Source organism: Acomys russatus, chromosome 9 (assembly GCF_903995435.1).
Source record: "Acomys russatus chromosome 9, mAcoRus1.1, whole genome shotgun sequence".
NCBI classification, from domain to species: domain Eukaryota; kingdom Metazoa; phylum Chordata; class Mammalia; order Rodentia; family Muridae; genus Acomys; species Acomys russatus.
In genome coordinates, this window is record NC_067145.1 from 63,653,847 (window position 1) to 63,677,658 (window position 23,812).

The 23,812-nt window shown below is 43.2% G+C and overlaps 1 protein-coding gene across 2 annotated transcripts in view; it reads left to right on the forward strand.

Moving 5' to 3' along the window:
• The first annotated feature begins 6,775 nt into the window (after positions 1–6,775).
• Dip2c (disco interacting protein 2 homolog C) overlaps positions 6,776–23,812 on the forward strand; it is a 402,377-nt gene continuing 385,340 nt past the window's right edge. For both annotated transcript variants that reach the window (XM_051151462.1, XM_051151461.1), the window contains exon 1: positions 6,776–7,300. In XM_051151462.1, the coding sequence (XP_051007419.1) occupies positions 7,216–7,300 (85 nt within the window). In that variant the 5' untranslated portion in view covers positions 6,776–7,215. The remainder of the gene's footprint in view (positions 7,301–23,812) is intronic.

The following is a 23,812-nucleotide window of genomic DNA, read 5'->3' on the forward strand; positions in this document are numbered from 1 at the left end:
CTTGATAGGGAGGCCATTCTTCTTCCTTCTTCCTGCCCAGTTAAATGCTCTGACCGGTGACCCATGTACCATGTCCTGATCTTCATTTTATAGAGGTTGATTTCTTGGATGATGTACATCACTCCATAGTTTCTTTCTTTCTTTCTTTCTTTCTTTCTTTCTTTCTTTCTTTCAGACAGGGTTTCTCTGTGTAGCCTTGGCTGTCCTGGACTGGGCTCAACCTCACAGTGATCTACCTGCCTCTGCTTCCCTGAGTGCTGGGATTACAGGTGTGCGCCACCACACCTGGCCTACTCTATAGTATTAATAAATGTTGATACAGACCAGTGGGATGACTTAGTGAGTAATGGCACTTGTTACCAAGCCTAATAACCTGAGTTTCATCCCCAGGATCCAGCAACCAACCCTCATAGGTTGTCCTCTGCTCTCTTCTCTATAGTACATGCTGATGATGTTGGGAGTATAGCACAGTTGGTGGAGTGCTTGCTCAGCACTCATCAAGCCTGAGGTTTAGTCCCCGGCATTGCATGAAAGGGTTTGGTGGAATGAACATGGCAATAATCTCAGTCCTTAGAAGGAGAATCAGGAGCGCAAGTCATCCTCATGTAAGCAGCAAGATGGAGACTGGGTTGAGCTATAAAGATCTTGTCTCAAAAAAAAAAAAAAATGCTGATGACTGGGGGGCCATTCCCTAACTAAAACTCATGGGGGCTCTCCTCTACATTGGATTACTGAAGATAACTTACCAGAGTGTAAACATGTGACTCTGGTCCTAGATGGAAGCATTATGGCTTTGGCAGAGTTTTGAGGCAATACACCTGTGAGTCTATTCCATTCATCTTCACCAACACCAGCTAGGCTACTTGACTCAGCCCTTGATGCATATTTAACCCAGTGGTCTGTACATGTAAACACATGCATGTCTAGCACATGTCCTAAGCTGTGCAGTCTGTTGTGGTTGAGCAGGAGTGGAACTGGGCACGGTGACACAGACAGGCTTTCTCTCCTTGTCCCAGAGCAGTAGTACTCTTCTTGGAGAAACAATATGCTTCTTGTTATGCCATTCAACCCAAGGCTAGGGTTGTAGGTAAGTCAGCTGTCCGATAAGACATACCTATTAATTACAAATCCCAGCGAAAACAGGAAGATAAAGAGGCATGTAATTCCAGAGGTGAGATTAGGGTTGGCTTCGTGGAAGGAGTGGCTTTTATTTGGGGGAGAAAAATAGAAGACAAGGTATTGTTATACTGGCCTCAAATCTTTGTTTGTTTGCTTGTTTGCTTGTTTGTTTTGAGACAGGGCCTTACTATGTAGCTGTGGCTGTTCTAGAATTCACTATGTAGAGCAAGCTAGCCTCAGACTCAGAGATCTGCCTTCCTCTGCTTCCCAAGTGCTGGGATTAAAGGTGTGAGCACCCATGCTGGGCTGGCCTCAAACATTTTAGTCAAAGGGTCTTCCTGCTGTGGATAAAGATGCATACTACTGTGCCAACAGTCACTGTATAAAATTTGACATGTGGCTATGACACAGGTTGGACACCTGGTGGGGAAAGGTGAAGGAAGATGTTAGTGAAATGGCCACAAGTAGGTGGGACGCCTCATGGCCATGGAAAATTCTGCAGCTGAACATCAGTGTGTGGAGGAGAAGAGCAGATCTTTTTTCTAAATGCCACATTGACTAGGCTCCAATTCCTGCTCCGCAATCTGCAGAAATTCTCTCTCCCCTTACAAACTAAAGAACTGTTTCACTTGGTTTTAAAAACACAAGATGTGACGCCGGGTGTGGTGGCGCACGCCTTTAATCCCAGCACTCGGGAGGCAGAGGCAGGCGGATCGCTGTGAGTTCGAGGCCAGCCTGGTCTACAAAGTGAGTCCAGGGTGGCCAAGGCTACACAGAGAAACCCTGTCTCCAAAAACCAAAAAAAAAAAAAAAAAAAAAGAAAAGAAAACACAAGATGTGTCTCTCCCTTTTCTCCCCTTCTTATCCCAACTCTCTACCTCTCAAATCAAGCCTGGTTTGAGCTATATCAATAGGACAGAAAGGGAGGGAGATGTGCGTGAGAGAAATGTCACAGAGAGAGGTTACTGAAACCTGGTCTCTGGGATGAGAAGGGATACACCGCCGGAGAAAGGAATGTCATTATCAGAGAGAATGAGCTGGGGTGAGGACCAGTGGGTAAGGTGACATTGGTTTTGGACATCATAGCTTTGAGGAAATGGTAGAATTCCCTGATAAGTTTGGGTGTCATGTTATTGAAAACACTGTTAAGAGCCAAGAGTACACACCCTTTGCAGTGTATTTTGTTAGCCGAGGCCTGCTGAAATGGAGGCCCATCAGCTCCAGATCTAAGTATCTGAACCTCATATTTATTGACAAAAGCAGTTTTCTTTGAGACCAATGTTAGTTATAACAACATTCACAAATAAATCATGGCCTAGACATTTCTGAAAGGTATGTGTGTGTCTTACTGGAAGTGAGTTCTCTCCTGCCACCATGTCTGATTCAGACTGTTAGGCTTGATGGCAAACTCCTTTACCTACTGTGCTGTCTCTCCAGTCTAACCTGCATAGCTCCTAAAAGGGGAACATACACTTTTATTTTGACATCATCTTGCCTTAAATTTATTTGATACCACTAATTTAGAATGCAAAATGAACCCAGGACTTCCTTTGTTAGAGACTAGGATTTTTTAAAATTTAATAAACATTTTTATTAGTTTTTGAGAATTGTATACAAGATCTTTTTTAATCATATCTGCCCCAACTCTTCTCAGTCCCACCCCTTCCTCTCTACTCCCTAACTTTCTTTCTTTGTTTTTAAAAGTTGAGTTACCCATGAAGACCAAGCTGTACTGCTCATAAACTCATTGGTATGTGGCTATCCAATGGATGACATACCAGGAATCACAGCTTAAAGGAAGATTGACTATCTCCCCCCCACCCCCCAAGCCATCAGGGGTCTATAGCGCCTCAGCTAAGGATGGGACTCCATGTGAGGGTGCTGACTGGCTTGTGCAAGACAACTGCAGCTGCTGGAATTCGTCTTACAACTTTAGGGTGTTATTATTGTGTTCATTTATTTATTTTAATTGTAGGTAGATTTTTCTTTCATATAATATATTCTGATCATGATTTCCCCCCCCCCTTCCTCCCAGAGCCTTTACAACCATTTAGCTGCACACTTCCTTTCTCTCTTTAGAAAATAAACAGGTGCTGGGCAGTGGTGGCGCACACCTTTCGTCCCAGCACTTGGGAGGCAGAGGCAGGTGGAGCTCTGTGAGTTCAAAGCCAGCCTGGTCTACAAAGTGAGTCCAGGACAGCCAGGGCTAAAACAGAGAAACCTTGTCTAGAAAACAAACAAACAAATAAACAACAACCGAAACAACAACAAAACAATAACAACAACGAAAAGAAATGAAACAGGCAAACAAACAAACGGGGAAAAACCAAAGGAAAAGCATGAGAAACACATACACATGCAGAGACACACACAGAAAACCCATAACAACACAAAATTGGAAACCATGATATATATGCAAAAGACTAAGAGGGTTAAAAAAAGAGTGCATTATAAGACAAAAATGGAGTCTAGGATTGAAATTCTGGTTTTGCTATGTTTTATTTCCCTAAGTTTTTTTTTTTTTTTTTAAATATCAATAACATGAAAAGTGAAATGAGATCTCTCGGGCTTTCTTATTTAGTGCTTGGAATGACCATAATGAAAAGAGTGGTGATGGCAGTGGGGCCTAACATTGTGCTAGCACTGTGTACTGTGTTTTAATATGTTCTTGAGGAAAGGACCAAGCCCACGGCCACACATCACAGTACAGGGCACAACACAGAACACAAAGAACCAGGCATCTGGGGCTTCACAGCCTTCCAGCTCATCACTGCCAGTGGCTTACTTCTCTCCCACACTTTACCTACAGGCTAATGATGAAGATTAACTGGTGATCAAGTTGGATGAAGTCAGAGTGATGGGCACACAGGAAAGGAGAAGAGAGTTGATATTAGGGAAAATTCTGAGCAGACAAGAGAGGTAGGAAGTCCACGATCAAGATGAGATGGCTGCATTTACTGCTCTTCCATGACATCTGACTCCATCCCAAGTGCCACGTGGCAGTTTACAACTGTCCGTAGCTCCGGTTCCAGAATATCTAATGTCCTCTTCTGACTTCCATACATAAAAATAAAAATAAATCAACAAGATGAAACAAATTAAGAAAAAAGAAAAAAAATTATGTACAGTGAGGGCTCAGTTTTTAGAATGTTGGCTTAGCACTGGGATTGATCCCCCGTGTTGCATAAACTGGGTGGGCAGCATGGTGCACACCATCTTTGGTTACATAGTAAGTCGGAGGCCAACCTTGGATACATGAGGTCCTACCTTAAAGCACACAGATGTCCAATGAGCAAGGATGCTGAAGATTAGGCATCGTTTCCTCAAGAACCCATGGGGGAGAGGTAAGACCAGGCTGAAGGTTGGAGCACTTGGTAAGGATCTACTAGTCTAAAGCTAAGAAGTGCACTTGCATTCGCTAAACAACGCACTGAAAGAGGGGCGAAGGCAACTGTGGCAGCCCATTATTGAGGGGACCATTTCAGTGATCTTTAAAACATTCCAGGCAGGAGGAAGTGTGGAGAGTAGAAAGAGTGTTTGCCGTCATGGGAAGGAAGCAGATGATCAGCATTTTTGTGGGATCCGTTTGAGTGGACTGGGAAGCAAAAGATGTGTGTACATCAAGGAAGACAGGGAAGTCAGGGTGACTTTGGCCTAGATAATTAGAAAAGTGCTAGTAGCTAATAAAAGCAGGTGGAGGGATGGCTAAGACCCTAGTCCTGAAGACACCACAAACATTGATCATAGGACCTGGAGAAATCCTGTTCCTGATGATCCCGTCCCAGCTTCCTTTCTGCTGGCATAGTATGGAAGATGCTATACAGGCTGCAGATGGGGGTGGTGGTGGGATGGATATCATCAACAGTCTTACCCATCTACAAACCCTGCAATAATAACCTGCGTGACATTAATGCTATGTATGAAGGTCAAGGTCAAACGCTTTCACAGCTGTTTCCTGAATGCATTTCAGACCTGCTTCACAGGAGGAAACATAAGCCGGGTACTACAAATTTAGCTGGGGGAGATCACAGGCTCCAGGAGTGAACCTAGCCTACTATTACTATTCTGCTAAATGGACGAGGCATCAAACTGCCCTCCAAATTTGTACGCCTCTGCCTATAGACTAGTGCAGCCTTCAGACCTCATCAGAGAAGTTTCTTTGTGCAGCGGTTGACATAGAAACTCACAACTGATCAAAGTGCAGGGAGTAAGTGCCAGCCGAAAGCTCAGCCTCAAATATGATGTCTGCACCACAGCCTCACTCCCAAAGCTCGGGGAGCATCACAGAAGATGGAGGGGGTAGAAAGATTGTAAGAGCCAGAGGTTGAGGAAGACTGGAGCAAAACTGTCTTCTGGACATGACAAGACCCTGGGCTCATGAACTCACAGCCGCTATGGCTGCCTACGCAGGATGAAGTCAGTTAACATTCTATCTCTCTAGATGGTTGGTGGCTTTGGGTGAGGGAGAGTAATTTTTTTTTTTAAATAAGGCTGTGGGTCCTGGGAGGTGGACCATGCATCAGTGGGATGGTCTCGCATCCAGAAATATGTGGACAGGACAAATTAGAGTCTATAACAGGTTAGTAAATAATAATAAAAAGGACATGAAGTGAGGATGATAGGGAGATAGACATGGATCTGGGAGGAGCTGAGGGGAGGAGCTAAGGGGAGGAGCTGGGGTACATTTCATACATTGTATGGAATTCTCAAAGAGTTAATAAAATGCTTCAAAAGGCAGGTAGATGTTTATGTTAGGAGATGATGGGTTTCCTCCTCCTCCTCCTCCTCGTGGTGTTTGGGGAGGAGCTAAGGGGAAGAGCTGGGGTACATTTCATACATGGTATGGAATTCTCAAAGAGTTAGTAAAATGCTTCAGAAGGCAGGTAGATGTTTATGTTAGGAGATGATGGGGGGCCAGGTGAGGTTATTCAGCAGGCAGGCTGGCCATACAGAGGGTGTCCCCAAATAATCTAGAGATACAGATTCGCTATCAGCCATTCAAAAGAGACATTGATACCACCAGAAGTGGTGACCAAAGGGAAAGGAACACACAAGAGGAAATAAAAACAGGATGGTATTGTAGGGTGTCGGGAGAAGACACTCGCTGCAGGCTCCTCATGGATGACAGGCACCAGTCTCAAGAAGGGCTTGGCCGAGTGCGCCCGACCCAACCTTCCTCAATCTCCTTTCCATAAATAGGGAGAGTGAAGCCTAGACAAAAACAACTCAAGGTCATATACTAGTGTGTTCCAGGTCCATGCTTCTAAACTTCAAACCTAGCACTCTATCTATAGAGCTCGCGCTGTCCTTACCATTTTTCCTTCTTAAAAGTATTCATTAAAAACCAAAAATCAGTCCTCGAGGATCCCGAACATTTTAAGTTTTAACAAGTAGGCTAAAATGTGATTCAGAACGCTCGGTTTTTTTTTTCCCCTCCTTGAATCTTGAGGAGCCTAAGCCTCGGTGACGGGAAGACCACCCTCCTCCCCAAGGCCAAACCTAAGACTGTCCCACGAGCGCGCGCTGGAAGTAACCGCTGGAGGCCCCGCCCCCTGGGCGCGCGCCGCCGTGGCACGTCCGCGCGCGCTCCTCGCCCCCCCCAACCCTCCGCGCGCGCGCGCCGTCCTGAGGCCCGGTGCGCGCGCAGCGGCGCTCGCTCCCGCCGGGGCAGGGCGGCCGCGGAGCAGCTAAGAGAGCCCTGTGGCCGTGACCGCGGGCGGGCCCGTGATCCGGAGCCGGCCGAGCGGGGCCGGAGCCCGCGGCTTGGGGGAGGCGCGCAGAGAGCCGGGTGCGAGGCTGCTTGCTGCTGCCAGGCTCGGGGCCGCGCTGAGGAGGCTGAGGAGGCGCTGAGGAGACTGACGAGGAGGCGCTGAGGAGGAGGCTGACGAGGCGCTGGGGAGACTGAGGAGGCGCTGAGGAGGAGGCTGAGGAGAAAATCCCCGCGCGTCTGCCCGCCGCCGCCCGGCCTCCCGCGCCCGCGCCCGCCCGCCTCCTCCTTCTTGGTGCGGTTCCTCCGGGTTCGAGCGGCGGCCGCTGAGGAGCCCTCCGCCGGCGAACAAAGAGGAGGCCGGCAGGGCGGGGGCGTCTGCGGCGAGCATGGCGGACCGCAGCCTGGAAGGCATGGCTCTGCCGTTGGAGGTGAGGGCCCGGCTGGCCGAGCTGGAGCTGGAGCTGTCGGAAGGTAACAGCAGCCCTCCCCCTCACCCCGTCACCCCGTCACCCCCGGGCCGGGCCCGGACACCGCTTCTCTGGCGCGCGCGCTCGGGGCCCCGCGGGCCCGGCCGCGCTGTCACCCCGGGGAGGGCGTGCGCGCGGGGCCTGGGGGTGGGTGGTGGGGAGGCGGCCCGGGCCCTGACCCTGGCTCAGACAGACCCCGAGAGGTGGCCCCGGGGCGGGTGCGTGTGTGTGTGCGTGTGTGCGCGCGTGCATGTTTGTGGTGTGTGTGTGTATGTGTGTGCGCGCGCGCGTGTGTGTGTGCGTGCCGCGGCCCCCGCCCTCCAGGCTCAGCTGGTGCGGTGCAGCCGCGGTGTCCCCTGCACGCTGCGGCTGGGTCTGGGGCCTCTGGGCTAAGAGGCGTGATGGAGCAACCTTTAGGGCCGCCGGGGAATGGCCTTGGTGGGGGTGTGCGCTCTGCTCTAGTAGAGAGGCGCCGCGTCCTTGATGCAGATGCAGCTGCTGCAGCAGCAGCAGCAGCAGCAGCAGCAGCAGCAGCAGCAGCAGCAGCAGCACCACCACCACCACCACCACCAGCACCAGCACCAGCAGCAGCAGCGGCAGCAGCGGCGCCGCTGCCACCGCGTACCGTGCTTGGGGACCGCCTCCGAATGGCCTGATTTGAATGCGAAACTTGTCAGTGGACTTTGGGATTGGATCCCTCCGAGGCTGCAGGCACACGGTCCTGTCAGCGGGAGGAAGATAGTAGTACTATTGTTCCGGGCGTGTTGTGTGATGTGCCGGTTGAGTTAGAGCCGTAAAAGCCTCCCCCCTCAGGCCAGGTTGGATGCCTCAGTCCGTCGTGTGTCGGATAGAGAGGTGTTAAGAATTTGCGGCTGCTGCTACAGTGATTTCATGGAGTGCTATGTATGCTCTCGTCTTTGCTCTTCATGGTGGGCCTCACTCATGTGCTCAGCTGTCATAAGTTACAGCTCGGGGTTTTGTAGGTTCCTCTCTCTCCTTTTTTTCTTTCTTTCCCATTAAGCTACAAAATGTGATCAATAATAAATACTTAGCGGTCACCCCACTCATTTGAGAAGGCTACTGTGTAATGGTTTGGAGTTAGGCTGTCCCCTCTTGAATTAGTGTTTGGAGCAGTTTAGCATGGTGAACTTTTTTTTTTTTTTTTTGGTAACGGTTTGTGAGGGCCAGCAGCCAGAACTTAAATTCTTTCATGCCAATTTTCATCAGCTGGGAGGAGCTGACGTTGACTTCGTGTTTTCCCTTTTAACACTTTCGGGGGAGAAGGGCAACATAAACGTGGTGGTTGCAGTGTTGCTTGTGTTTTCAGATTCCCACAGATTGGACATTTCCTTATATTCCAAAATTGGGGTTCTATAAAGTGTTCTAGGGGCCCGTTGTGGGAAACTCCAATGGAAGGAAAGGAAGATATGGGGGTTCTATAAAGTGTTGTAGGGGCCCGTCGTGGGAAACTCCAATGGAAGGAAAGGAAGATATGTGTCTGAGGCTGTGCTTCCTTGCTTCTGTCCTGACCAGCGAGAGACAATGATGAGAGAGTGTCTCTCTTCCCTAAGGGGATCGATCCACAGGCGGAAAATACAGGCAGAATTCAACAGGGGACAGCCTTTAGATTTAAATTGGCCGATGAGGTGTGCGGTGTGGACAGTTTATCCCTACTAAGTAGCTGCAAGGAAACTATATTTGAGTTCTTTCGATTTTTAGATAGACCATCTTCCTCGCTGTGCCAGCTCTGTTTTATCTTCTGCATCCTGTTGTGTTTACAGAGCCCCTTCCCACTCATGCCCTGACTCAAAGCAAGCACATCTGCTGCGTCCGCATTACATTAATGTGATGTGTCTCCATCCATACTCGAAAAGTGAGAAGCCATCTGAACTCATCCGGCAGTGGGCCCTTCGGCAGGACCGGCCTCTGCCTCCCGGGCAGTTCACGTTTAGTCTCAGAGTCTCAGCTAATGCCCGGAAACACAGATCCTGCCCTCCCCTTCTTGAGAGTAGCTGTCTATTTTGTTTTTAGGTGACAGCAGTCACCTGTCACCGTCATTCACTCTTGAGGAGTGAATGTTGACTTCTTGCAGCCCAGAGAGGTGTGGAAAGCCACTTTCGATGAGGTGCGCTTAGCTTGACTCCGGCGACCACCTTGTATCTGTATAGAAGTTAAAGGACTTAATGAGTTTCTTGGGTAATGGGTTAGCTCAGAGGTGTGTGTGTGTGTGTATTTTTGCATTCAGGAAGTCCTTTTTTATTTTCTTTTTCTATATGAGCTATGTTGAGACTTGACCTAGACTTTTAAGAATTAAAAAAAAAATCAAAGCCTTGTGTCCCTTTGTTTAGCCTTTGCCACTTCCCTGGAACCTGCATGCATCCCCTCCCCCAATCTATTAGCTGTGCCACAAAGTGTGCCTTTGCCTTTATTGAGTTTTTGGAGCTGTGATATACAAACGGTCATTTGAAATTCCATGTTTTGTAACCAAAAGGATTGGTTTCCTGGAAGAGATGCATCAACTTGTTTTCTAGTATTGATTAGAAACCTAGGAGTTAAACGATCTAGACTCTATTCCTTGCCTAACTGTGGGAAAAATCTCCAACAGATATATCTACTTTCAAATTTAGGATGACTTTTAATGTTGAATTATTTCAGTGTACTCCTTTCCCAGTATATTTTCCCAACAAAATCTGTGGACAGAGTTAAGTTCCTTGCCTGTACACGCCTTTAATCCCAGTGCTCAGGAGACAGAGCAGGCAGATCTCAGTGAATTCTAGGCTAGCCTGGTCTATGTAGTCGGTTCCAAGACAGTCTGAGTGATATAGTGAGACTCTATCACAACAAGGAAGAGTTGGTTATCATTTTATTTATTCAAATATCAGAATATCAGAAAGTGTTGTAGGAATAATATGTGGAATTTCCAGGGCTCATTTCCTACAGAGGAGGATGAAGGAAAATTCCATTTTAATCACATACCATCTACTGGGTGATATTACATATATTGCTGCTATTTTTGTTTGATTGGGTTATTGTTTGTTGATAAAGGCTTGTAGATTGGTATCTTGGCTGCAGATTTTTTTTTTTAAACCTTCCTGCTTTGTTGTTCCTTCCCTTTTTTCTAGCCTCTGTCACTGCTCGGTGCTTCCTTCACTTAGAAAAACTAGGCTTTGCTTACCCTTGTAGAATCCTGTCAGCAAAACCCAAGAGATTTTTGCAGGGAGTATAGTGTGCAGCTTCTCATATTGGTTGAGACAGCCTTGGGCCTACATGTATGGAGACATCCACTGGTGTGGGGCCAGGGAGTTTGGATCTTTTCAGACACTTGGGTTTACACAGGATCTGGGGAGGAAGCCATGCCAGGTGGGGCTGGGGTAGGGCCTTTCACACTTGCTTTTTCTTAGATTATTTTGCTTCCAAAAAACAAACAAACAAACACAATAGCAACAACAACAACAAAAACCAAACAGACAAAACTCCCTCCATTCTTGGCTTTTGGAATTACACATTCTCCTCTCCCCGCTCCCTTTTTGGCTTTAAAGGACCTAGACATAATTTCATTAGTATGTGATTAAACATTATTTGACTTAAGGAAAAAAGTTTCTTGAGGAAAGCCAAACAAATTGGAGGAGGAAACAGAAAACATGGTGTAAAGCCAGAATCATGTTTTATTAGAGAAAGAGAAAAAAATCATTGCTTGTCAGCCTTTTGGCTAAGATCAAGTGTAAAAAGTAATCCATTTAGTTACTAACTGATTTCTTTGTCAACCGGTCACTTGTTTCCTGGGCTGTGCCTATACTTCACTGGCCTTGGAAGAGCTGTCTAAGAAGCTTCTTTGCACGCTTTCATTTTAGCTTGTTTTGACACTGGGTCTCATGTAGTCCAGGCTGGGTGTGAATTCCCTAAGCAACTAAGGATGACCTTGAATTTCTGATGTTCTCCTTTCTACCTCCCCAGTGTTGAGATTACATACATGCACCACTTTGCTCAGTTTATGTGTTGCTGGAGATTGAAATGTGGGGCTTCATGTTTGTTAGGCAAGTACCTTATCAACTGATCTAAGTCCCTAGCCCACCTTTTGTTTGTTTTTTATAATGAGATGGCATCTCACTGTGTTGTTCTTGCTGCTTGGTCTTGTGTGGTTTTGGCCATTCTGCCACAGTGTCTCCAGTAGCTAAGATTTTAGGTGTGTACTACTGTGCCTGGTTAGGATTGACTTCTTTATACAAAACTTAATAAAACTGCCTTGTGATGTGGACTGCAAGGGGTATCTAGCTTTTGTAGAAGGGCAAGTATTTAAAAACATATGCATGCTGTGCTTAAACTTCATTGCTTTTAAATTGTTAGTGTGTCACATTCCTAATATCTTTGTAACTTTCTCTAATGGGATTGCTTAGTTTATGCTCTGTTTTATTAACACACCAGATTACTAAAGCTTTTACTTAGGCTCTAAAAGAGTCTGACTTAGCATTGTTTTTTAGTACATGAAAGTACTTCAGGAAAATGGTGGAAAGCCTAGTTGAATGTCAGGCCTTTCAGTATTGGTCAAGTAATCAATACTGTTTTGCTTTGTTTTGTTTTAAGATTATTTACTTTTATTTTTATGTACATTGGTGTTTTGTCAGGTCCCCTGGAACTGGAATTACAAACAGGTGTAAGCTGCCATGTGGTGCTGGGAATTGAACTCAGATCATCTGGAAGAATAGCCAGTGTTCTTAACCACAAACCCACAAACCATCTCTCTAGCCCCTACTGTTTTGTTTTTAGTGTACTCAGGCCGACTCCATGCAGCTTGCCCACTGCTGCCACAGAAGAGTGGATTCTTAAAGCAGTGGCTATCTAAAGGTCTGGGAGTGGCACTGTTTCACTGGAACAAGACAACAGATATGTCATTCTAGGGCCAGATTCTGCCCCCTTCCTTCTCCCCAGTCCCCAGCCTTGTGTAGGTGTTCTGTTGCCAAGACTGAGGAAGATCGATGTCTGCACCGCTTCTGTGCTATGACCACCTTTTCACTTTGTATCTCTAATGCCGCCCAAACTTTGTGTACTTTCTTTTCATTGGTAAGAAACAAAACAGTTTCCACTTGAAAACAAGTGTGTAGAAGCGTGTTTTCTAATAGCACCATCTCTGTTTGTCTGTCCATGGATACACATATAAATATGTGACATAAAAGCAGGAAGAGAAATGAGATCACTGGGGGATTGAAAGGACATCGTAGAGCACGAGTGGTGAATGAAAGTAGGGCATAGGGGACATATGTGTATGAAAGTGTCATTTAAACCTACTGCATTGTACACTTAAAATGAAGGAAAAAACAAAGATGTTGGTAGGGTTTTAAATGGGTGGACTTGAGTTTTAAGAATTCTTCACAGGAAAATAGTTTGATTTTAGTGTTCTTTCTTTATTAATTCTAGATGTCAAATATAGCTTAGGAGGCACACATACACACACACACACACACACCCCACACCTGTAAGATTGTTTATGATACTAGTAAAATATTTGGAGTGCCATGCCACACTCCTTAGATCTGACTTTGTGAAGTGTGAGCCTAACTGTGTGTCTATTTTGTTTCAAATGGGATCTACTGGTGTTATGTTCCTCTTCTAGTTTGGAGGCTGGATGCATGTGGATGTTATGAGTCATGCTTTGCCTCCCTCCCCCCAGCCTCTTCCAAATGGGTTTGTCCCTTTTTAGAACTGATTAAAAAAAAAAAAATAAGGAGTGATTTATGGGATAAGTCGTAGCATTCTTTTGAATTGCAAGCAATGTACTGAATAGTCTTAGTTTTGATATCAGCTGACTCACCAGTTCAAGTCCCAGTTATATTATAAGAGCATATCTAATTCTTTATGTTAAAAAAAAAACAAGCTCCTGGTTGCATGGTTGCAGTTATTGGCTTGCTTGTGCACCCTAATATTTATTCTGGGAAGGAGAATATTTCTTTTTTTCTCTTTTTCTCTCTTTTTTGTTAGGTAGATGATATCTTTTGTGTGGTTCTTTTTATTTATTTATTTATTTATTTATTTATTTATTTATTTATTTTTCTGTTTCTTTTTCTCTTTCTGTATTCTACTTTTAAGACATCTGCCTTTAATTTTTCTTTTGTGTGTGTGTGTGTGTGTATGTGCCATACAAAGGTTACCCCCTGTTGTCAGTGCGCTATGTTCTTTTTTGCTGAGGGTCAAAATCTTTTCACATCTCAAAAGAATTAGTAATTACATCCACTTGTTCCTGATGATGATAAATAGCACTCTTAAAGAGGAGACGCTAATTGGGAATCCCAGCTGCTGGTGGTGGTGGTGTGTGTGTGGGGTGGCACATCTAGAAGTCATCATGCCAGAGGAATGACTATTTAAAGTCATCTTAGCCTACATTTCCTGTATATCCTTTTGCTTTTTTCAGCATCCATTCAGGGAAGAAAGTAGGGAAATGCTGTGATACTGAGTCGTAAAACAGTTGGAATTACGAGTTCTTTTGTATGTATATTAGAGTTGTGATTTTGTTTCATTGTTGGATACCTTGGGTGTTAACGTGAGCTCTCTGTGTGGAGTGAGCTATGACTTGAGATAGTTCTTTACAGAAGTGCTTTGGATAATAGATATAAGATCAAAAGCAGAAGGAAGAGAGGGACAAGGGAAGATACTTTGCTTAGTATGGAGGGATTCTATAATCATTTCTTGATTATTAGCTTGGAAAATGGTTCCTGTGATTTTTATTTTCTTCTGAAAAGCTTGGAGACTATGGGCCAGACCTAAATGACTTCTCTCAGCACCACAGAGGGGGATCCCTTATACATGTGTTCATGAGTCTTCGTTTTTAAAAGAATGAATTCTTTGGTTAGTCTGTTACATATTTATGGCCTTACTTATTCGAGATGTAATAGAACACTAAAATTATAAAATAAATCTTTTCTGTGTAAACTTATCATTTTCCTCATTGGAGCAGTGAGAGATGGGTAGTTGTTCAAGTTTCAACCTTATACTACTTTTTTGTGTGATTTTCAGTCATTGGGCTGATATTTCAGTCTAGCTGTTCCTTCCTTATTGGTATTTGGTTGAGTTTTAACTTTTTGTCCCTTTTTTCTGTAAAATAAATGTAGTTATTTGGTTGATCGTTTCACAAGATTTAAAGCTAATCCCAATGGAAGGAATTGTATCTAGTGTTAAGACTGTCAGTTAGGGAGGATGGTGGCAACCTAGCCTCTTTCCTGAAAAAAATGTCCAACCATAATGAACACACAGTTGCTTTGGGAGCCTTGTGATTCCCTTTGGGTTGGCTAGTGTCCCAGAATCAGAGCTGGAAGTTGTTGGTAGGTCTTGGTTTTTGTTTTTTGTTTTTGTCCTGAGCATTTGTGGCATCAAATAGGAAGGAAACATGAGCCTTAGTCCTCTAGGACAGTGTTCTCAGCTCCTGCTGACCACTCGTGTGTTGATGGTGTGGCTCAGAGAAAGCTGAAGAGTCAGAGCTGCTTGAGTCATGCCAGTCTCAGGTCGAGCCTTCTGGTGAGGAACAAGTGTGATGTGCTCGTGTGCTGACTTCTCATCTGGGTGCTTATTTCTGTATAGAGAGTGGCTGTCCCACTGGTGAGTAGTTTGTAAAACAAAACTTTGGAGACATGGGAGATACACCTGCCCCAGCCTTTCCCTCAGGAGGTCTATTAAATATTCACTCCATGCCGCCTGCCTGTCTTCACCTCAGATCATGGTGCTCTGTCCTGGCTTCTCCTTGCCTTATGATGGAACCACATGTGTTGACTGTCACTCTTTCTAAAAAAAATAATTTATTTAGGTTACATCTCAGTTGTAATCGACTGTCACTCTTACCATTTATCTTGTATATTTCTTTTACTCGGTTTCCTTTCTTGTCAAACTAAAATCGACCTCTAAAAAGATGAAAATAGAAGGCCTTTCTCAATCTTTCTTAGGAACGATAAAAAAATAATAGGTTTTTCTGGGCCACATTAACTTGAAATGAAAATGGAAAAATAAGTAGGGCTATTGAATCTTATTGGAGAGTCAGTATTGAAATTACAGATATGCTAACAAAATGCAGTTTATTAAATCCTGCATTAAAAAATGTCAAGGAGCTGGGCATGATGCTGTACACCTGTAGTCTCAGCTATTCAGGAGGCAGAGAGTTTGAGACCACCTTGGGTAACATCTCAGAGTAGTAACAATAACAATAGCGATAATGATTATGACTATGATAATGTCATGATGCCAAGTACATCTAAGAGTGGTTGTTCATAGAAGAGCAACAGAGAGAATCTTTTTACTTGGCCAAATACTCCAGAAGCTTAAGTCCACTCAGCAATTTGTATGAAAAGATTGGATTGTGGATATTTACTTATTTATTTTTTAAAATAAAAATTACTATTATTTTTCTTTTTTAAACATATACATTAATGTTATTATACATAAATAAACTATATACAGCAAGATGAACCATGAAAATCAGGAATTATAAAAGTTCATTCATTCAAAATGTTTTGGCTATATGAATTTGGCAACCTTGAAAAAAACAAGGTTGAATGTAAATCAATATCTATCATATCTCATCTCTATCAACTTAAAACATCTATCTAGACCTAAAAATATCTTAACCCCTGAACAACTAAGCATAATTGTAAAACTAAACTATCTGGTCTTCAATCCCATCAGAGACTTGAGAAGGAATAAAAATTAAAAATATTTATTTATTTTTATTTTATGTGCATTGGTATTTTGTTTTATGTGCATGTATATCTGTGTAAAGGTGTTATAGACAGTTGTGAACTGCCATACAGATGCTGGAAACCACATCCAGGTTCTCTGGAGGAAGAGCAGCGGTGCTCCTAACCACTGAGCCATCGCTCCAGCCTGAGTTGCAGATATTTAAAGCACCAAGATCTATATAACTTTTGGTGATCTTCTGTGTTTCTTGAATTTATTTGAGTTGTCTTTGAATTTTTATGTGGAGGACTTTGTGCTAGGATGCTTAGAGTTTTCAGGGCTGAACCTCTGAATCTGCCTGTTGGCAAGCCTTGCCTCTGTCAATGGCAGGTTCTGCTGGTCAGTTTCTCTCAAGTCTCATTCCGCCTTCAGGATTGAAACCATGAAAAACCAGGCATGGTAGTTCACACCTTTCATTCCAGGACTCAGGAGTCAGAGGCAAGAGTTTAAGGAGTTTGTGCTCAACCTGGGCACCTCACTAGCCCTTCCTATATGGAACAGAACAGTGAGCATGGGGTCAGATGAAGCAGGCTCTCATTCTTACTAGAGTTCCTGGAACCTCTTTTTCCTGAAAAAGAAAAAAAATTTTTTTCTTTTTCTTGAGATGGTTTCATAAGGTTCTCATTGAACTTACTATGTAGCTGAGGATGACTGAGAACTTCTGATCTTCCTGTTTTTACTTTCCTGAGGGCTGGGACTACTGGTATGTGTCACCACATCAGCTTTGATTCATGAAGTGCTAGGGATTGAACCTAGGGCTTTGGGCTTGCTAGGCAAGCACTCTACCAACTAAGCCACATCCCAGCCACTTAGCTAGTATATATACTCAAAGTATATAGACTCTAAGTGTGTGTGTGTGTGTGTGTGTGTATTCACACATATATGTACACACATACGTATACTTATATATGCATATATATAAGTACACACATGTATATGTATGTGTGTGTACTTAAGTACATGGTACGTATATATTTGAAGTTCATGCATGTGCAGGTAGAGGGCAGAGGACATCAGATCCCTTGGAATTGGAACTATAGGCAGCAGTGAACTGCCTGATGTGGATAACTGGGAGTGGAACCCCATATGTTGTAAGAACAATAAACACTCTTAAGCACCGAGCCAACTCTCTCGCCCTAGCGTGTTTTTAAAAATAGCAGTGTGTCCAGGTGGTTTGAGGTAATAGTGACTGTTGAGATGGTGTTTTTTGTTTGTTTGTTTGTTTTTTTAAAACTCTTTTAAAAACAAAACAGGGTTTTCTGTAGCCCAGGCGGGACTGGAACTGCTGACTATGCCTGTTTTTTTTTAGGAAATATTGCTTGATACACCTTCCCTGGGTGCTTCCTTTATACTGGAGTAGCTATCATGTTGCCTCAGTGCAGCTTGGTTTGTTTCTTTGTTTATGTTTTTAAAAATATTTATTTATTTATGTATTTTATGTACATAAGTGCTCTGTCTTCATGAATACCAGAAGATAGCATCAGATCCCATTACAGATTGTTGTGAGCCACGATATAGCTCAGGTCATCTGGAAGAGCAGCCAGTGCTCTTAATGGCCGAACCACCTCCAGCCCCTGTTTGTTTATGTATAAAGAAACGATATTCTCCCAGTGGCCTCTTTTAGTTTGTACTCCTTTAAGCAAACTCTGGGGTGAAATTTTGGGCAGGATGTCCTGGTAGAGTTTGGGAAGGCAGTCTGTCACAGTTTCTAATGCACATCTGGGGCTGCTTTTGATTGCTCCAGAGGCAGTCCCAAAGCTTTCTGAATGTATGAGCCTTCCTTTCCTCTCCCTGCTAACGGACAGTACAATTCTATTTTGCCTTAGGAAGTTCTTCCTCCTAGACTGCTGGTGTTCATCTATCAGCATGGAGGACACAGAGGCAAAGCTGGCATCTCCCTGGTCAGCTGTGCTGGGTGCTGGAGATGCGTGAACATTCTGGTCAGCTGGAGACCACATGGGCAGGTACCATACGGAGCCTTCAGCCAGTTCAAGGCTAGGCAGCTCCTGGGATGGCATTCCCTTCCAGCTGTTGGCCTGCCATGGTGCAGGCAGCATCTTACCACAGTAAGACTGAGCTCCAGTCTTCATGTGATGGACATCTGTGCTAGGTCATGGAGATCTATATTTTGCAGGCTTTGAGCTTTGAGCATTGTTTAGATTTTTTGCGCATATCTTCTTTCTTACCCACTCTCTCTGATAAGCTTTTTCTTTTAAAATAAAAACCCAGAGATAGACTTTGAAGTTTACCCTCCCCTTTCATGAATTTAATGGTGTTGCAGAAATCATGGTTTCAATTATGTATAACTACCTATTTAAAAAGAGATGAAGTAATGAGGTGCACTTGCCATTTAAGGGTACTTTATTTGGGATTCTTAAGTGAATGTCATCAGGCTCTGAAAACATGTTCTGGTCTTATTTTCCTTGGAGAATATAATGGTCGCTTCAAAGCTGTTGAGATTTAGAGATACATAGTAATCTTTAAGGACTTATGTAAGTAAGGGCAGCATTTCATTGAAGTCAAGCCTTTGAAATACACATAATGGTATCAGCACTGCAGGGTTGAAACTTTGTTACTAGTTACTTTTTATTCTTATGGTTACAATTTCAGTGCTGTGTCATACATGGAAATTCTAGAAACAGGTCTTAAATGTCTAGGTGCCAACCCATGTATCACAACAATGATATCAGCCCAATCAGAAATAGAGTTTTGGATTATTTTGCTGTTGCTATCAGAATCCAGATTATAATTTTCTCCACATAGTTGCCTGCAATTTTAGTCTCCTATTATTAGGAGGAGAATCCAGTGAGTTCCTGGACTCATCCAGTAATTGTTTGAGTATCTTCAATTTTCCCTTATGTGTCTCATTTTCTATTTCTTACCCAGTAACCCTCTTTAATTTGTTGTTGTTGTTGTTTTGGTTTTTCGAGACAGGGTTTCTCTGTGTAACAGCTCTGGCTGTCCTGGAACCCCTCTGTAGACCAGGCTAGCCTCGAACTCACAGAGATTCACCTGCCTCTGCCGCCCAAGTGCTGGGATTAAAGGCAGGGCCACCACTGCCCGGCTCAATCAACCCTCTTTAATTTTAGCCCTGGATCTCAACCCCTACCACATGTACGTGTGTGTGTGTGTGTGTGTGTGTGTGTGTGTGTGTGTGTGTGTGTGTGTGTATCTACGTGTCTGTGTAGGGCAGAGGTTGACATCAACTGTCTTGCTCTTTATGTATTTATTGAGGCAAGCTCTTGCTGAACCCTGGAGCTTGCTGACTAGCTTGTTTTGCTAAGCAGTCCTCAGGGATGTCCTGTCAGGCAGCTCCCACGCCCTCCCAGCGTATGTGTGGATGCTGGGGATCCTCACGCTTCCTTGGCAAGGGCTTTATCCACTGAGCCACCTTCCCAATCCTATGTTGAACACTTTTAGTTTTTTTTTTTTTTTTTTTTTAAATGCTTTCCAAGGATATGAGACAGTGGTAGAATGCTTGAGGCCCTGGAGCATCCTGTCCATCCCCAGCACCTATGAAAAAAACAAAACAAAGTGCAACACAGCCCTTTATAACAGAGATGTCACTATCTTCTTTGAATAGAGAATGATATAGAACTTCAGATGGTTGGAAGTTATCACAAATGCTAAGATCTGTGGGTCCCTGAAAACTTCAATGCATGTGTATACCATGCAAGTTCAAAGCAGCCTACCTGCAATCAACACCAAAGTTGAGTGTCTAGCTTTTGCCCAGGGAGCTCAATGGTCATCCTGGGTACTTGGTGGAAGGCCAAGCGCTGGCAGTGCATCCCAGTCAAGGAGCAAGTCCATGAGGAGAACTCAGTGTTTGTAGTCTATTTGGCTGTGATGGGTAGAAGCATATGCTACATGTTTATTGTAGTGCTCAGTCTCTAGAACAGTGATCCTCAACCTGAGGGTTGTGACCCCTTGAGGGTATGTGTCATATATCGGATATCCTGCGTAGCAGATATTTACATTATGATCCATAACAGTAGCAAAGTTACAGTTGTAAAGTGGCAACAAAATAATTTTATGGTTGGGGTCACCACAACATGAGGTGTTGAAGGGTTGCATCATTAGGAAGGTTAAGAACTACTATTGTAGAACCTTTAAAATCTATTCTATAGCCAGGGATGTAGCTCAGTTGGTAGAGTGCTTGCCTTGCATGCATGAAGCTACAGGGTAGATTCCTAACACCACATAAACCAGATAGTGGTGGGTGTCTGCAATCCCAGCCCTTGGGAAGTAGAGGCAGGAGGATCAGAAGTTCAAGATCAGCCTGAGAGACATAAGACCCTGTCTCAATATATAAAGCTATATACAGCACTTGTGATGTTAGGGGTGGATAAAGGGTGTCTGCATTTAAAAAATTTCCTTTATACTTGGAAATTTTGCATGTTTTTCATAGAAGACAGATATAGGAAACGCTAATCTCTTGGGATTTACTCTTCTCTACAGTATGCTTTAAGACTTGGAAGGCTGGATGCGACAGACCTTAGTGAGTAGTCCAGGACAGCCAAGGCTACACAGAAAAACCCTGTCTCGAAAAAAGAAAGAAAATGCTGCTCATTCTTGGCTGTTGGGAAAAATATTCTAAACAAGGTTCCAGGAATTACCTGCTCAGCATCACTACAGGAAAAGAATGGCCTCTCCTGAAGCTCCTTTTATCCCAGCCAGAGTGATTGTGATCATTTTAAATCAGCCACCAATCACTTATGATGCAATCAATGTTTAGTTATTTCTTGTTGAGTGCTTTGATTTCATGTTAAGTGCCTATTCAGTTTAATAGTGATCTTTAGTTCTTACAGGGATTGGACCGTAGTTAATAGACAGGAGAACATAGTTCATTTGTGTACTTCCTACCCTGAACTACATTACAAGTAGGAGTAGATGGTGTGCAACTGGGATTTTTGTAGATTTTTCTTTTGGCCGTTTAGTAATTCCTGGGCAAAAGAGATCTTCTTGCCTAGGTCACCTGAGTAGCTGGGACTACAGGTGCTTCTTGCCTCGTAGCTGGGACTTGTGAATGTTACTGCTTCCTGGTGTGAGCGAAGTTTCTCGTCCCAGTCCACGCAGCACTATTCTCTCTCTGTCATCCCTTACTGGTTGATTACTATATACTGCACACTAAACTAGCTGTCTTGCACATACTGCTTCCTTTTTTTAATACTTACAATGCAAGTGTCATGTCTATTTTATGAACCGGAGAATATGTTCTGAAACTGAAGGGGTGTTAGCTTGAAATCATGTGACTGAGTTTCAGTTTAGACTCTGGGTAGTTTGGCCTCAGCCTTTGCGGCTACCTCATGTTTGGATTCAGCTTCACCTTTCCCCCTTAAGCAGGCTAAACACTTCTTAAGGAAGAAACAGAATTACTTTTTATTTTGTGGCTACCCTAGGAATGAACCCACAACTATGAGCATGCTGGGCAAGCACTTTACCACTGAGCTGCAACCCAGCCCAAGGCCACAACATGTTTTAAAAGATAATTTCGTAGTATATGTGGTAGTTTTTACTTTTTAACATATTTACTTTCATGTACTCTAAATGGTTTGCTTTTCTCTACTGGTATAATAATTAACTTAATTACCAGCCATCTCTTGTATAAGAAAGATATTTTAGAAAGTGCAGCCTCAAGAAGGTACTTTACTTACATAACTATAATTTTTTTGAGTAAAAATTTCAGGATTATTACTTTTTAATTATCCCATTTTTATTTTTATACTATTGAGAAGAAACTATTTAGAGATTACGTATACTTGTGAAAATAACCAAATGATTAAAGAATCTTGTTAAATTATATATTATATGTATATGTAGTATATTATATCTTTGTTTTCTTTAAATAAATGAAAATTATGTTAAAAAACTTTTTTGAGGGTGAGCGTGGTGGTACACACCTTTAATCGCAGCACTCGGAAGGCAGAGGCAGGAGGATCATTGTGAGTTCGAGGCCAGCCTGGTCTACAAAGCTAGTTGAGGACAGCCAAGGCTACACAGAGAAACCCTGTCTTGAAAAAATTGTTTTTGATTGGTTAATTTTGCATGTACGTATGATGCGTGTACATAAATGAATACCATGTTGTGTGTGTGTAGAGGTCAGAGAACAGCCTTTGGGAGCTAGTTCATTCCGTCCACCGTGTTTATAAAAAAAATTACATTTTGTTTGTGTCTTGATTTTGTTGTGTGTGTGCATATGCTATCGCATGCTTGTGGAGGTCAGAGAACAGCTTGCAGGAATCAGTCGTCTTTGTCCATCATGCAGGTCCTGTGGATTAAACTCAAGTCATCAGGCTCAGTGGCAAGTGCCTTTACCTGCTGAGCAAACTTCCTGCACCCCTTGAACATGGTTAGGCAGGGTGTCTCTTCTCTCTGCTTAGCGTATTCTAGGCCAGCTAGTCCACGGGCTGCTGCATGATCTCCTGCTTCTCATTTCCCTGAAGAGTGCTGGGATTATAAGTTCATGTCACCCCAGGAGGCTTTTGACTTGAGCTCCAGAGACTGAAGTCAGCCACTGAGCCATCTCCCAGATACAAAAATGAAAAATCTTTTAAAAAAAATTTTTTTTTAAAATTTAATTTTATTAATTTATTCAGATTATATCTCAATTGTTATCCCATCACTTGTATCCTCCTGTTCTTCCCTCCCTCTCGCTTTCACCCTATTCCCCTCCCCTAGGTCTATGACTGAGGGGGACCTCCTCCCCCACTATCTGGTCATAGCAAAAATGAAAAGTCTTAATCCATATAAATGTTAACAGAAAGGATCATGCCTAAGTAGCTGAGATTTTTATGTGTCCTGTGGTCATCTTGGGATATTGTCTTGGGAAGTTTTCTACTCTCCTGTGTCTACTGACTCATTCATACTCTGCCATATTTCCTGATTATTCTATTTGCATTAGAATTTTGTATCTATAGCTGATATAGAATTACATGTGTGTATTTATATTCATAAGCATTTTTTCCTGTAATACAGGCTGTGAGTGTAGATGTTAAGTAAAGGGTGTTTCCCATTTTTTTAAAGTTAGAAAACATGTATCTCAACATTAATAAAGATGAATATGCTACTTTCTAGAACCCTTTGAGATTGTTGCAGGTATATTAAATAAATAATCTCCAAAAGAAGATAATTTTTATACTGTGTATACACCAAATTTTTCTTGTAGAAAGTAATATAAATGCTTTCTACATATTGGAAAACACACGATAAGTTTAAGCATAAAACATGGAATATTAATTGTGCCTTCATAAAATTTTTGCATATTTATGAATCTGCCTGTTCTCTAAGCTGTGGAACCAGTCAGGTTTATATGGTGCCATGGTTGTCAGAATTTAAGAAAACAAGATATTGGCTCATTTAAGTATTTTAAATCTAAGCTTCTCTTATCTGTATAATAACCCAGTCTTAAAGATGAAGATTTGACTTTTAGTGGATTTTATTAAATTGATTATGGATGACTGAGTCATTATACTACATTTTGAATTAATTTCATTTTTCATCTTGTCTTCATACCGCAGAGGGGTTCTAGCATATCTTCTGTAGGATCAGATAAAAGTGTTGATGTTGTGACTCCTGGTTGCTCTGGGAAGATGGCTGAAGCCATATATTTAGTTTGTTGTTGTTGTTGTTATGCATGTGTACATGTTTGTATATGTGCATGCATGTGTATGTACATATGTGTATGTTGAGGCCAGAAGTTGATAGCAGGTATCTTTCTTGATTGCTCTCCATCTTAAGTTTTGAGACAGGTTTTGGCTGGGCTGGTTGGCCAGCAAGCCCCAGGGCTCCTCTGTTTCTGTCTCCT